Here is a 15,416-nt window from a genome sequence, read left to right as displayed (position 1 = left end):
GGTGATAACACCCATCTGTTCTGTGAGACTTGTTTTCCCAGTTCCAGGGACTCCAAACTAAACTAGAGGAAACATCCAGCTGCTTAGCTAGACTTTTTCCTCAGGGCACACTATTTGCAATGCACCCCTAATTCTGATATTTCTCCCTGTCTACTCCCTCCCCACCAACCTCATTCCTTCTTTCCACTTCCCATCATAAAATAACGGCTGGATTTGATTCTATCCCAGCACTCAAGAGGCTTAGCCGGGTGGATTTCTGTGAGTTCAAGGTCATCGTGGTCTATATGAGTTCCAGACTGACTGGGGCTACATAGTAAGACCCTGTCTCAAAAAAAGTGAAGTGATAGGTGAGATCTAATTAAACCATTTAATTGGCCTTTTTTGTTTCAAAAGATACCATGGAAGACACAATGGTGACCACTGAGTGTAAGAGTACAATAAACGATAAAGACAAGAAAGAAGACCACAAAATACAACAAAGAAAGCAAAATAATAAAAGAGAAGAGGGGAGAGTATTTCTTCATAAGAAAGCAATCCATAAGCCAGGCCTGGCTTATGGGTTCCAGCTACATGAAAGGTTGAAATAGTAGGACCACCAGTTCAAAGCCAGGCTGGGCAACTGAGTAAGACCCTGTTTTTACCAAAGTTAAAAAACAAATAACAACAACAAAACAGTTTTTAAAAAGGGCTAAGCAGATGTATCTTAGCTGGGGATAGATGAAACTTGTAGAGCACTTACCTATCACAAGTGAGGCCCTAGGTTCAATTCACAGTGCAAAAAGAAGAAAGAAATCCATCACACTATGCTTTGTCTCTAGACATTTGTCAGTACCAGGACCTGGTTTGTGAACCTGTGTGAAGCTTACAATCAGAGTGTCTTTCCTCATTGAGGAACACAAGCAAATTGGCCCCTGGTTTGCAATTTTTTTCCAAATATAAAATTACATAAAATAACCAAAACTATTTTAACTTGTTTATTTTGGTAAAAATAATTACATATAATTACTGTTGAAGGAAATCTACAATAGACCATCTTGATGTTTTATTTAAATCTGTGGCACACTGAATAACAAAATTAAAATGTCACTTTCTCAACTGGAGAATATTCAAATCAACAGCCATGTGCTAAACAAAAAGACTCAATTAGAGCACATTACAGTTCAATTTGGAAATGAATAAATCAAGCAAAAAGTACATATATACACACATACAAATGAAAAGCCACAGTTGGTATTCTTTTGTCTCTATATTCTAAGTAGGCCCAGTTACATCCTCCAGTGCTCTCCAATATGTCTATTAGTCCTAGCTTCTAGTAGAAAGGCTTTTCATTTTTGCTTTTGTCACAGGATCTATTTGAATTTCAATACATATTTAAGGATCTTATATTGTAGAAATGTAACAGGATGCCTGTACAAGGTGTCCTAGAACTATAAATACACCATTATGTAACCAGTGAGGTCCACACCTAAGAAATCTAGATAGAACAGTTATCCTGAAGCAAGTAATCAGAAATTAGGTGAACTTTAGGTTTCTCCTGTTGGTGAAATCAAGGAAACTCTGACAAGGACTTAAAGTAGCCAACAACTACAATCAATCAATCAATAAAGGATAGATGATAAACAGACACATACATAAAATTTAAAAGGGAACAATATCCTTGTAAGTTTTGAAGAGTTAAAAAACACAATCATTCATTTTCCAGGGTACTTACATAAAGAGGGATTCTGCTAAGAATCAGGAAGATTTTAGAGTATATCAAATAGAGAATACTCCTCAAGCTAATGTGCATATCTCAGGGTTACTATAAAACTGGTAAAGCAGAACATACTCTGGGTACATGCCATCTCTCCTAAAATAATCATTTTTTTTTCAAATTCTTTTTTTTATTAGATATTTTCTTTATTTACATGTAAATTTCTCCTTTCCCAGTTTCCCCTCCAAAAAACAAAGAAACAAACAAAAACAACAAAAACAAACCCCTGTTGCCTCCCCCCTCCCCATGCCTGCCACCCCACCCTCTCCCACTTATTGGCCCTGGCATTCCCCTACACTGGGGCACAGAACCTTCACAGGGCCAAGGTCCTCTTCTCCTATTGATGATCGAATGTGCAATCCTCTATTATACACATGCTGCCAGAACAATCAGACCCCTCCATGTGCAGTCCTTAGTTGGTGGTTGAGACCCTGGGAGCTCTGAGGGTAGGAACCAAATACCCACGGAAGGAGTTGCAGAGATTAACTATGGAGCAGAGACTGAAGGAAGGGCAAGCCAGCCCAAATATAGCTATCTCATGAGAGGCTCTGATAGTACTTGACTAATACAGATGTAGAGGCTCACAGACATCCATTGAACTGAGTACAGGGTCCCCAATGAAGGAGCTAGAGAAAGGACCTATGGAGCTGAAGGGTTTGCAGCCCCTTAGGACGAACGACAATATGAACTAAAATAATAATTTTTAATACCCATTACACAGAAATGACTTTTCAAACAGGAAACCCAAAGCAAAGACACTTTCAGCATCTGGCCTAGCTGGGCTTTTAAGAAGAAAAACATGTCTGGTTCTGTTCATCTTTGGTGACCATTCTTTGATGATGTCTGCCAGATGGATACTGGCCAATTGAAGAACATTAGGAAAACGTCTTTATAAGCCAGCCCAAATAGTTTCATGTTGTTCTCTAACCATTCTCCTCTAGCCTCTAGCAAAGCTTAATTCAAGTGTCCCAGCTTTACATCAGCTATTACACTGGTATTAGGTATTCAGATGTCTACACTTGGATCAGTGCCTTAAGTAGGGAAAGATGGTGTCAATGAGTTCTAAACTGAACCCTAGGGAAAGTGTTGAAGACTGAGCCTCAGAACAAGAAGTCAGAAATGCCAAGTCCAGCAATAACTTTATCCCTTGGAAATTCTTTGAGTACTGTAATTTTGATGCTTGGGTGGAGTAGGATAGAGGGGGAGGGTTGTTAATGAATTCTTAATAGTAGGTAGGTAACAAGAGCTTCAGCTTCATCTGTTTTTACTGCTAGAAAATTAAGCACTAACTACATGCTCAAATACAAAGCCTCCCTCAGCTACAGTATAGATAACTGTCATGTGTTTGTTTTCTCCTTATCTTTCCCAGTCATTCTTTTATTTAAAGCTAAATCCCCCTTTGAAGAATAGCCAGAGTACAAGACAATCATTCTCGTACAATAAAGAAGTTACAAGAAGATAGTACTCAAAAAAGATTTGTGAAAAAAATTTTGTGTGTGCGTGTGTGTGTACAGGTGCCTTTAGAGGCCAGAAGAGAACATAAGATCCTCTGAAACTAGTTAAGGTGGTAGTAAGCCACCTTATGGGTGATATGGGACTCTTGGTCCTCTGCAAATGTAGCAAGCACTCGGCTGCTGAGCCATGTTTCCAGCCTCAAGGAGATAATGCTCATCTTCAAACTATGAATCCTAGTAGGGTTTAGCTGGTATATCAGCTAAAAACAGTAAGCAAGAAAGTTTGGGTTACACCTAAGTATACAGAATTTTCCAGGAGAAACAACATAGACATAATCAATTCCAACTTTCCACATAATGCAAGGAATTTCTTCGGGAGTTTTTCAGCCCTGCCTGCAGATTCTGCTTGCATTCTTTGCAGTGATAGGTAGATTGTGACAGCTACTACTAAGAAAGTTCTTTTGTATCTTGTGCTGAAATTTGCTTCAGTGTATCAAACAATTCTGTTACTTCACTTAGTTAAATATGTAATAATTTACATTTATTGAATACCTACTATGGCAGGCTTATGTGAGGTTTGTTATATACACTGCTGTGCTACTATCTTCAAAATGGCCATGGGAGTCAGCATTTAACCTTTGAAAAATGTTCTCCAATGAAACACACCCATTAAAAGATAATTACAGATAAGTATACCAGGTTTTGTTTATCTACTCTTAGAAACAAAAATACTACTTATTTTCTGGGAAGCTGCCTTCAGAATTGCAAAGAAAACAAACTTCAGTTAGAGAGATTCAAATAGAAAAATGAAACAGTCCAGAGATACACAGCACCAGTGTTTGATTTATGAAGCAGAAGAGTAGCAGGAAAACAAACAAACAACAAAAACACATAACAGGATAGGATCAGGGAACTCCAAGAAAGATTTCTGTAATCTCAGTGACCTGAGACCAGTGGTGGAAACTGAAGCTCCAAACAGGGAGCTTCCTGTCTTCTATCTCAGCCAGGAACCAAAGCAAATTCTTAAATAGACTGGACATTTTTATTTAGTTCAGTATAAAAGATCACATTCTGAATGCACATATCTTTTGTTAGTCAAGTGGGAAATATACAAAGTAAGGCCCTCCAACACAGGAGTGAGGAACATTGAACTGAGCAGGATCCAGATCCAAGCTAGGACTTCAGGATCACAACACCTCTTAAGGAGACTTTTCAGACTACCAGGAGCCAAAGAAAAGAGAGCAAGAGGAAAGGAAAATAGTGGTAAGGCATTTGTCTTCATTCCTCACTGAACAACTAACTAACTGTTCTTGCCTACTTTTACCTAATTCAACCTGCTCAAGTCAGAATTCATCTCTCTTCAATCTTTCTCTTTCCAGATTCCTTATACAAGACATTTTCAGGGGCCTAGGCCTCAGTCAGTCTTTTTTCATGGAGTCCTTCTTGACTTCTATACGCTACTTTTTACTGCTAAGACCTTCTGCCACTTAATTATTTACCATGCATTTCCTATGTACCAACCAACAAAAAGACACCACTTTCAAGTTTACCTCCTAGTAGAAAAGAGAATATATATACATATATATAATATATATATATTATTTACATAAGTAAATAAAATATTTGGGAAGGAAGTGTTACAGAAAGAAAAAGTAGAAGAATATAATAATTTGTAAAACAGATCAGAACAAGCTTCTATGAGAAAAGGGGACATCAGAGTGACTTCTGAGAGGTGTGGGAGGAGGCCATTCAGGAACCAGATTAAGAATAATTCTGATTAGGCTAAAATGTCACAGAGCCCCTCTTCCACTCCATTTCTGGTATCATTAAACCAATTCCAAAGTCTTCCTAGACAGCTGTCCTGCTCCACTGCCTCTGTGGTAGTTAAACATTCTTTTCCCACAGTAAACCTGCCAGTCCAGTTTTCACAATTTCTCTTACCCAGTTCATCATGGTCCTTTCCAGAAGTGCCATCTTCCCCTATAAGGACAGCTTCTCTTTCAGGCCTCTACACCCTCCTGCTGGGCAGGGCAGAGGTAAAGCTCTATGGCCTCTACAAGTACTGTTGTGGCTGCACTATCTGAGTCTTATCACTGTTTCCCAGCACTGTAATTTCTAAATGAAAACCTGTCATCTAGGTTTCCTGTATTTTCCATCTTAATGTCATTACCAAATATTTGCTAAGAAAAATTCTTCTCCAAGCTGTAAAATGTAAAGACTTTTATTAGCACTGATAAACTTCTAAACACAATGGCTAGAGCATTTTCAGGGCATGGCATAGGACTCTATTGGTAAAGTGCTTGCTGTGCAAGCATGACTAGGTGAGTTAAGATTCCCAGCACCCACAAAGAAAATTGAGCATAGCTGTAGACATCTGTAATCCCAGCACTTGGTGGAGGGTTGGGAGATGCAGAGACAGGTGGAGTTCTTCCTGAATTTTCACTGACAGCCAGTTGAGCAGAAATAGCAAACTCTAGGTTCTGTCAAAGATACTGTTTTTTAAAAAAGGTAGAAAGCAACAGAGAAAGACACCTGACATCTGCAAGTGAATATACAGAGGCATGCACCTGCACACACACACACACACACACACACACACACACTTAAAACAACTGAAAACAGGAGTATTTGTTAATGTTCAGGGATGCAAAAAGCATCCATTTAATGGTGGCTGACAGCTCTATTTTGTTTATTTTTCTTTTCTCTAATCCAAAATTTCCATTGTTTTCACTTCTGTACTTATTTTTTAAAGCAGGAGTTTGCTATGGGCTATACAAACTAATATAAATAAAGTGATCAACTATCACTGAGCTCATAAGCAATTCTCAAATTACCTAAAAATACAACTTTAAGGAAAGATTACACACTGAGTCAATTGCAGTTGCAGAACCAAACTGCAATTAAGACAAGCTGAAGCAGCAAGGCATGGTGGTACATGCCTGTAATCCTAGCACACAAGTAACTAAGGTAGAAAGATGCCCTCAAGTCCTAGGAAAGCCTGGGACTACATAGTGACCAGCATAGGCTCTATAGCAAGACCAAGTCTCAAAACTATTTTAAAAAGGAGATGACTCAGTAGTTAGGGTAGCTTGGTACAAAGAAGAAAAACAAGGAAACGGGGATTGCTGGAGCTTACTGGAGCTTACTGGCTTGGAGCCTAGTTGAGAAAATATGAGCCCCAGGTTCAGAGAAAGATTCTGCCTCAAAGGAATAGGAAGAGAGTGATAGAGAAGGTCACCTGATGTACCCTTCTGGTCTCTGTACACACACAGGCACTTCTATACACAGGCACACAATTTACATTCACACTGATACAAATACATATCTTTTAAAGCAGAAAAATAAAAAGTAAAAGTTTGATTCATATTTTCATGGAAGGAAGGATTTGCTGCTGAAGTAACTCTAACAATATACTCACTGATTATAAAAGTAGCACAATATATAGGCTCTTCAAATGCAAGCTTTGTCATTCATTAACAATATGACTTTCCTTGACTGTCAAATGGAAACCAGAAGCTCTGCATTTGTACATCCTCATAAAGAAACCAGGTACCAATCTAAGCAAACGCTTGTCAGCTCTGTCTACCCACACAGAAGGGGTTAAGGGTAACCTCTGAGTCTCAGTAGTTGGACTACTGTTAATCTAGAGCTGTTTTAACTGAAGTAGAGTCTTACTGTTATAAAAGCCTCTATTAGTGAAAGGTCAAACACAAAACCTTAGTATCTTCGGTCAATGTTAACAAGCACTGAAATGGATCCATGTCATCAAAATCCACAGTTATCTTCTGAGCACTGGTTGTCCAGACCTGGAACAAATAGAGTCATTCTGTAGGCTCAGGGATGTACTCAGGATAGAAGGCTTGCCTGGCAAGTTCAGGTCCTGGGTTTGATTGGTAACACTACAGTCTTTTTGGAATTAATCCTGTGGAAACAAGAAACGGTTCCTTTTGTGTGCTACTATCTAACTAGCATTCAAGGTTGGCTACTAAGTTAAATGAGACAAAGTAAGTAAGTGCCTGATACGCTCTTGTAATATATTCTTCTAATGAATGTTAAGGCAGCTATCTGTAGTCTGCAAGTTATTGGTATTTAAGCTAGAAATTAATTTTGCATGTCTTGCTTTCAGGCTGCCAAATGGGGAAGCAGCTTTATAAAAGACCATATCAGAGCAATAAAATTGGGCTCATATAATCAGCTTAATTGGTATTTAAAAAATGGATCTAAGCAAAAACAAAAAGTTGATAAGTCAACCAATTACAACTTCACAATGAAGTAGTCACTAGAGCAACCTATAGTGTCTGAACTGAAGGTCAACCACACAGTTAAAAAAATGGACCTACTTCAGCAAAACAAATTTTAATTCTTAAGGAAGGTGTTCAGATGTTTCATTACGAAAAAGTTTAGAGATGCATTCAGTGCTAGGAATGTGGTTCAGCTGGCTAAGCACTTGCTTAACATGTTAAAAAACAAACAAAATGGGCTGGAGAGATGGCTCAGCGAGTAAGGGCATTGACTGCTCTTCCGAAGATCCTGAGTTCAAATCCCAGCAACCACCCGGTGTCTCACAACCATCCTTAATGAAATTTGATGCCCTCTTCTGGAGTGTCTGAAGACAGCTACAGTGTACTCACATATAATAAGTAAATCTTTAAGAACAAACAAACAAAATCAACTCTGGGTTCAATCCTAAATACTACCCAAAAATTAAGTACAGCACCCAGGGAAGTAGAAGCAGTATGATCAGAAGTTTAAGGTCATTCTTAGCTAAGTGTGACACTAGCTTGGCTACATAAGACCCTTTCTCAAAAAATGGGTGGGGGTCCTTCAATGTTGCCCCCCAGTTAGGTCAGGTCAAGCTTACTATATACATTTGAGAATACTCCAAACATTTCCTAGAGCTAGTTTTATGAGGAAAAGCAAAAACATCCCTGAGAAACATGCAAGCATCTGCCCTTAATTCCAGAAGCAGGAAGTAAGAATGTGTCCCAATCACATGATATTAAACCACAGTCCATCTGTTCAGAAAACATTGCATTATGTAAGCCAGGACAAGAAAAGAGCAGCAAAGGGCTCACAGTTTGCTACAGTTTGAAACATGTTCACTGTACCCACATAGTTATACCTAATCCAACTGCACTTCATTTAACCAAGATAAATCCCAAACTACTGTCAGCCAGCTTCTCTCAATCAGTAAGTACTATATACCAAGTCTTTTAATGAACAAATTTTTTAAAAGTGACTTTTCCCTGGGAGATTTATCTCTAATCATCCTCCCTCCTTCCCGCAGAACTCACTTTTCTTAAATTCTGCTCATTAAGACCAATTTCACTTAAGGAGATTACCATTAATTCAGTTCCACCTTCATCCTCAAGGCCTTTACTTTTAAAGTACAGTACATGACACGAAGATCTGAGATTAGGAAGTTTAAGTTCCTTCCTCAGTTTGGTGCACTGGAGCCCTGAGAAATTCAATTACTCTCAGGCTTCTCTATGGTAAACTGAAATGATGACACACCTATGATTTTCACCATTGAAGAGGCCAGTGCTTGTGAGCATCCCATTATGTTACTCTCCTTGACTTCACCCACTTACATTACCATTCTGTCTGATTTCTAGGCACATACTACAGACTTTTTAGAACTGGAAGAAAGATAATACAAGTTAATAATCCAAACACAATGTATAGACTAAAGTAAAGAATCATTTGGCTTGCCATGAGGTTATTGGGAACATAAGGACAAGAACTTTAAAAATCATAGAATTGTCCTCTCTGCCTATCTAAGTTCTAGAGACCCTTCAAAATCATTTAGTTAGAATGAGTCCTGGAAGCTCTCCAGTGACCTCAGCCTGTACTACACTTCCCTATCAAACACTGATACGCCTCTCCACAAAAGGTTAACTAGTAAAACACTTAACAACAGGCACTTACAACGGCACTAGCCAATCAGAAAAGGTATTTAAACAATCAAAACATAAGCAGCCTAGTGAGCAGTGGTTATACACAAGTCCTATTCATTGCTAAAAATCCAGCAACTTAAAATACACATACTTACCTAATTTCTAAAATCTCATGAATTATACAAAGCAAGTATCACAAAATAAATAGCTGTTTTGTTTGCCACATCATGCAACTTTCTCAAATTGTATATATACATATTTAATTCAAAATCAATATACCATAATCTGTATATAAATAGAACTGCTCACACAGAATTCAACACACATTTATGTAGAAAAGAATATAAGACATAGTAGTAGGTTCTGAGGACATAAAGGCATAATTTAACCCTGAATACTCAATACATACTCAAATACAGCTAGTGAACAATGCAGGATGGTAACAATGGATAACACAAACTTTTAATACTATACACTTCCAAAAGATGGAGTTCAAAGAGAGCCAAATGAAGGCTATCTAGAATGTCAGGTCTGAGAAGTTCTGTCCTCAAATTCCCATAGAAGAGATAAAATGAAGCATGCAGCAAAGACTGAAGAGCAGGAAGTAGTGGGAAAGCAGCTATCGCTTGAACTCAGAGTTTGCAGTCCTGAGGCATCTTTCTAGTGGAACAGTCCTAATTCACGGGGAAACCATCAGACTTCACTGGAAAATCGTGGATAGTTTGGCATCTGTTCATACAAAATCCTCCATGACAGAACGCTATAAAAACCACGTAGATTTAGGGGTAACTGGCAGTACTAAGCTGGGAGTTGCTCAGCAGGAAGGAGGAAAAGAGGATGTTAGGCATTTTTTCCAAAAAGTCCTGAAACTGCAGGCGGCAAACAGCATTCTAACATGTGATGCAAATATAAATGAGTAATACTGTATATTTGTCCAGGGATAAGGAACCAACTTCCCTATAAAAACCTATATTGGAGAAAACTAAGCTAGCAAGAAATATAAATAAATAATAGACAGTAAAGAGCAGCTTCAAGTTTTAAGAGAAGCTAAATTATAAAGAAAAGATGGGCACTTCTTCAGAATGTATAAAAGGCTGCCCTGAAACACCAACCCAACTCAATGAGGCATCCAAGTCAATATTGCTAAATGCATGAACATGTCCTGCTTTGTTTTAGGTAGAAAAGAATTAATTACTTTCTCCAAATAACTGTAGTGATATGGTCACTTATAGTCGATGGATAATTATAACAATTCTCCCACTTTGTCTGCCGTTATTTCCTTCCTAAGACAATGTAAAAAAAACCCATTGTATCTTCTAATGTAGACCCATGTGAAGAGAATGTTCAAGTAAACGAAGAAACGGATGGTTAAGTTATAAGTATCAAGTATCAATTGTTCTTCAAGTGAGCTATGCTACTTTGGTGTAGCAGGTGCGCCGATTTTGAACCCTTAAAGGCCTAAGTATAAATCCTAATTTCTGCACTTACCGAGAACTTAATCTCCTGCACCCCAGTTTTCATGTCAATATACAGGACAAATACTGGCGGTTCCAATACTGTGTCTTTTACAGCTGCATTATAATCAACTCCCAATAAACAGTAACTATTAGGCTTAATAATAGTTGGCATCCACAGTCTACAGAGACTCACTTTTGTTTTGGCTTGTTTTGCTTTTTAAAATGTTGTTATCCAATCTCAGCAACAGAAATGTATTTTCACTGTGTGTTAGCTGCTAATGCCGAGCCTCAGTATTTTGCTTTCTCCTATTTTAATCGGTTTCTGACAAAGTTTTTCAATCTTCCCTCCAAGGGTGACAACCAGGATCACGACCGGCTTTAATATTTTGGGAAGCCACACATTTCCCTTCAAAACCCAGCTACACAGAGGTGCGATTTTAAAACTACTGTCTAAGGAAACAACGATACACCCAAAGCAAACGATCCCTTGGAGAAAAGGAAGCATTTGATCAATCCTTACAGAATCATTTCCATTCAAACGTTCCCAAATGTGCAGAGTGAGCAAACGTTCAAGTTTCTCCTAACAAGACCATCTGCAGCCTTCTGGTTACTGGACTCTGAACTCTTCCCAGACGCACGGAGAGAGAACATTCCGCGCATCTTCGAGCCTGCTTCTCACACAAAGCCCCCCACTAGAAGAAAAGTCGCCCTAGGCGGGCATCGACACTCCCGGCCGTGCGGCGGCCCACCCGGGGTCTCTGCCCACGGCGACCCTTTCGACCCTCCCGGGAGCCCTCCATGCGCCGAGCCCCGGAGCGCCTCCACGCTGGTGCCCGCCCACGCCCCAACAGCCTCAGGCCGGGGCGCACTTAGGCAGTGGAATCCGGGGGCTACGGTCCTGGCCCGCCTCGCACCCCTAAGGGCAGCTCCCGACCTCCGCAGGCTCGCCAGCCGCCGCCCCCGGGAGCCCAAGAGGACCGGCCTCCGCTCGCTGCTCCGCCACCCGCGCTCGACACCGCCCCCGCCCCGCCTCTCCTCCCCGCCCCGGCTCGCGTGGCGCCTGCCGGGTCAGGAAAGCCCGGCCGGCCGGGCGCCGCCACCTGCGCCCCCGGCCCCGCGCCATGTTTGAGAAAGAGCTAAAGCGAGCCAGAGGCCGGGCCCGGCCCGCGCGCCCCGCAGCCACCCGCCCGCCACTCACCCTTCGCCCCCGGGAGCAGCGTCGCCGCCGCCACCGCCACCGCCACCAACACGATGAGGAGCCGCCGGCGACGTGGAGCAGCGGCCGCGGCCTCCATGGTCCCGCCGCCACTGTTTGTGGCCCGGCCCGGCCCCGGCCGCAGCTTCTCCTCCGCCAGCCTCGCCTCTCCTCGCCCCACCTCCCCGCCGCCGCCGCGGCCTTGCTCCGGCCCTTTGTAACTGCTCGAGGGGCGCACGCCCATTGGCTGCCCGGCTCCCGCCGACCCCGCCTACCCCGCGGCCCGCGAGCGCCCTAGAGGGACCCAGCCGAGAGCCCCGCCCGCGGGCCCCCTGGGCTGCCAATGAGCGGCCGTGGGCTTCTGCCTCTAGCCACGCCCCCGCACTGCTGGGCCTCCGGCCACGCCCCCTCACCGCTGGGCGCTTGTCCTCCAGCCGCGGCCCCGTTGCTCGCGCTCCACCGGCGGGTGGGGGCAGGGTCCGGTCTACGCGCCCGACGGAGCCCGCAGTCCGGACTAAGCGCAGGGTGTGCCCGTGAGAGTTGCTCAGGAAAAGACTGTTACCGTTGCACGCTCTTTTCTTCGACTCCCACCCCACCCTGACTTCCCCTGCCCTGGCAAAGCCCAACTCTAGCCGCTCGGACCCTCAATACCGTGCGCGGTTCGACTTCCCCCTCCCTAGACCCGCGGGTTCCAGCCTCCCCACCAAGACAACCCGATTTCTTTCCGCACTCCACGTCCGCCCCAGACCTTGTCCCCTCCCCAAATTCCAGTCCCAAAGTCGGAGCTCCCGGATTCGGAATCCCGAGGCGGAGCTCAGACACACCCCCGAGTGGCCTCCGTCTCTCGGCACCGTAAAAAGACCCAGACTAAGGGTCCCCGCCGCCCTTCTTCCCTCCCACCTTTCCTGACCCCGCGTGGGAGCAGAGAGGCCCACGAGTTTCGAAGGAAGGGCAATTGCCCTACGGAGCATCCCGCCCCGGGGCTAAGCGGGAGCAGTCATAGGTACTTGGAGCTGTCTCCGACACGCCTGGGTAATAATTTCGAGGTGTCACTAAAAACCCAAATAAACTCAGCTCCGCTTTCATTCTGAATTCCTAATTTACTGTGAGACGCTCCACCCACCTTCCCTCTGGGACGCCAAAATGAGCTCCAGATTTGTAATTCTTCCTGTCAGACTAGTCCTTTCTTCAGACACAAACACAGTCACGGAGGCGGCCGCATGGCACCGACTGCATTTTTTTCCGCAGAACCTTTTAAGGAGAAAATTTTATTTTCTGTGTGATTTGAACTCGGAATTAAATAAAGCTCGGTAGTAGGAATCCACCGGCCTCTAGTATCTGTTCGTCAATTGCTTTACAACCACTTTTCAAGAGTTTGATCCTGCTTAGGAAAGCCACCGTGGAGTTTAGAGCTAGGGTCTGCTCTGAGACTGCTTCCCGACTCCAGCTAGGACACGCTTGAGCAAGTCCTCAGCCTGCCAGAACCTGAACGAGCCTGCTCTCTGGGACTCCAGAACAATCAGATCCTGGCTCCCCCTGGCTCAAATGTACTGAGGCTGCAGGGACTAAATTTGACCAGCTTCTAGAGCCCATCACACCTGAAATCTTCAGAGCCTGCCCCCGCCTCACCCCTACCCCCAGAGCCTTGTACTTCCGAGGCAAGGACTCTGCTAATAAGCTATATCCCCAGCCCTTGTATTTTTTTTTTTTTTTAAAGATCGTGTACCCCGCTCCTATGTGCACCATGTGCATGTAGTGTTTGTGGGGTCCAGAAGAGGGCGTCCTCTTGGAACTGGTGTGGTAGGTGGTTGTGAGCTACCTAACAAGGATGCTAAGAATGGGACCACCTCCTCTGCAAGAGAAGCAGTCTTTTAACTATTCGCCTATAGCTCCGGCCCCCAGCCCTTGGTTTTTAAAGACAGGACCTCACTATACAAACCAGGCTAGACTGAAACTTGGAATTCTCCTACCTTAGTTTCCCACCTCCCCTCCCCCAGGGCCGGGGTTACAGTAGCCACATGCCAAGATGCCCCGCCTCACTATTTTTCTTTTTCTGATCTAGTCTGTGCCTAGCATAAGATCTCAAGAGATTTTTTTTTATTCTATGCATGAATAATTAATCTCATAGGAATTTTTTCCCCTCTGGTTATCTTTAATGGGTTGCAAATATTAAAAGTACCCATCCCGCTTATAAATGGGACTGAATCACAAGTCCACGGTGACATAATGTGTCTGGAGCAGTGTCTGGGACATAGTAAATATTTAGTTATTTCATTTACTTTGCCCTCTCGCCTTTGCATGATCTTAACCTTGAATCTAACCCAATGCCTTGCCTTATGGAGCCTGTACTGATCAACACGAGGATTTTTCTGTGACACACTTCCGAATCCAGGACGTTTTCCATGGAACTAAGTGTGTTCACTTGGAAACTGAGGAACAGGAAGGAGAAACAGGCTATTTTTAAGTTATATCTTTCTGATATTAAGAGGAAATTTCCATGAGCTACAGACCTGAAAACAAGTTGTGCTAGAATGGAACAAAAACTGTCCGTCTAAAATTGGAACTCTCTGCAGTTTTTCAGGTGCAGATGCCTGGGTTTGGGACCTGGAATGCCTGCACTTAAGTTCCTCTGGAGGCAGTCCAAGAACCTGCATTGCTAATAAACTACTCAGGAGGTTCTAGTGCACAGGGCACCTGGACACTTCAGAAGACATTGACTTGCTTAAATACAGTAAAATGAATGAGCTCACCTGTGTTGAAAGGTGAGCCACAGGGTGACGCCTCCACCCTTGGAGACTCACAGGCCCTAGTGATCCTAGCGTTTTCTAGATATGGATCTGGGCCTGCCTGATTTCTACTCACATCCAACTCCAACACTCATTCCACCTCCTCCCATCTCTTCCCCACAGACAGACAGACAGACACACACACACACACACACAAACACACTCTACTCCTGTCCACCCCTCCCTGTGGCAAAGTAAGAATTCTCTTACCTATACACGAAGTTTTATTGTGAAGTCTAAATGAGTGGTTGCCCATAGGGAGTCAATCACCAAAGTTCATTCCCATCTTAGTCTCCACAGATTCTCAGAAAGCTGCTAGGATGCTCACTCTCGTGTCTTGATTTAAAGGGGAAGAGAAAGAGCATCATCTCTCAGCAAGTCAGCTGTGGAGCTCTGTCTGAGAGAAGTACTCCAGCACCTTGCCCTCTACACAGTAAACTCAGTTTACACTGTGTTCATTGGTTGTTTTCCCTTTGGGCGATTCTCTTAACAAAGATACTTTCTCTGAAACAGAGAGCAAAAGTTTCTAGTTCTCTCATCTCTGGCCATTTCTAGACTGCCTTAGTAACAGAATCCTAAGTCCTTCAGGGAAAGCAGTTTACCAGGAGAAAAGGGGGAGGAAGAAAGGGGGAGGGGTTCAATTTGTTCAGCTCCGTGCTTCAGTGAGCATGCAGCAGAGTTGAGTCCAGCAAAGCATGAACAGGAATCTCTTTCCTTCCCAGCGGAGTTTGTTCCCTCTTTATTTGTGATGACTAACCTTGGCTGTCAACTTGACTCTATTTGGAATCTACTAAAACCCAAGCTGCCACTCCTGCAAGGGTCGTTTTTGAGCAGATTACTTGCAATGGGAAGCCTCGCCCTAAATGGCATTTCA

The 15,416-nt window shown here is 43.1% G+C and overlaps 1 protein-coding gene across 3 annotated transcripts in view; it reads right to left on the bottom strand.

Moving 5' to 3' along the window:
* Window positions 1-12,015, bottom strand: part of Tgfbr1 (transforming growth factor beta receptor 1) — a 53,057-nt gene extending 41,042 nt beyond the window's left edge. For 2 of the 3 annotated variants that reach the window (XM_031377350.1, XM_031377351.1), the window contains exon 1: window positions 11,760-12,015. In XM_031377350.1, coding sequence (XP_031233210.1) covers window positions 11,760-12,000 — 241 coding nt within the window. In that variant the 5' untranslated portion in view covers window positions 12,001-12,015. Of the gene's footprint in view, window positions 1-6,923; window positions 7,731-11,759 lie in introns of those variants that run through there. The other variant, XM_031377352.1, reaches the window with a different exon arrangement.
* Window positions 12,016-15,416: the final 3,401 nt, after the last annotated feature.

The sequence above is a fragment of the Mastomys coucha genome, unplaced genomic scaffold (assembly GCF_008632895.1).
Source record: "Mastomys coucha isolate ucsf_1 unplaced genomic scaffold, UCSF_Mcou_1 pScaffold18, whole genome shotgun sequence".
NCBI classification, from domain to species: domain Eukaryota; kingdom Metazoa; phylum Chordata; class Mammalia; order Rodentia; family Muridae; genus Mastomys; species Mastomys coucha.
Note: the sequence above shows the minus strand (reverse complement) of the source record. Positions and strands in the feature narration are given on the sequence as shown.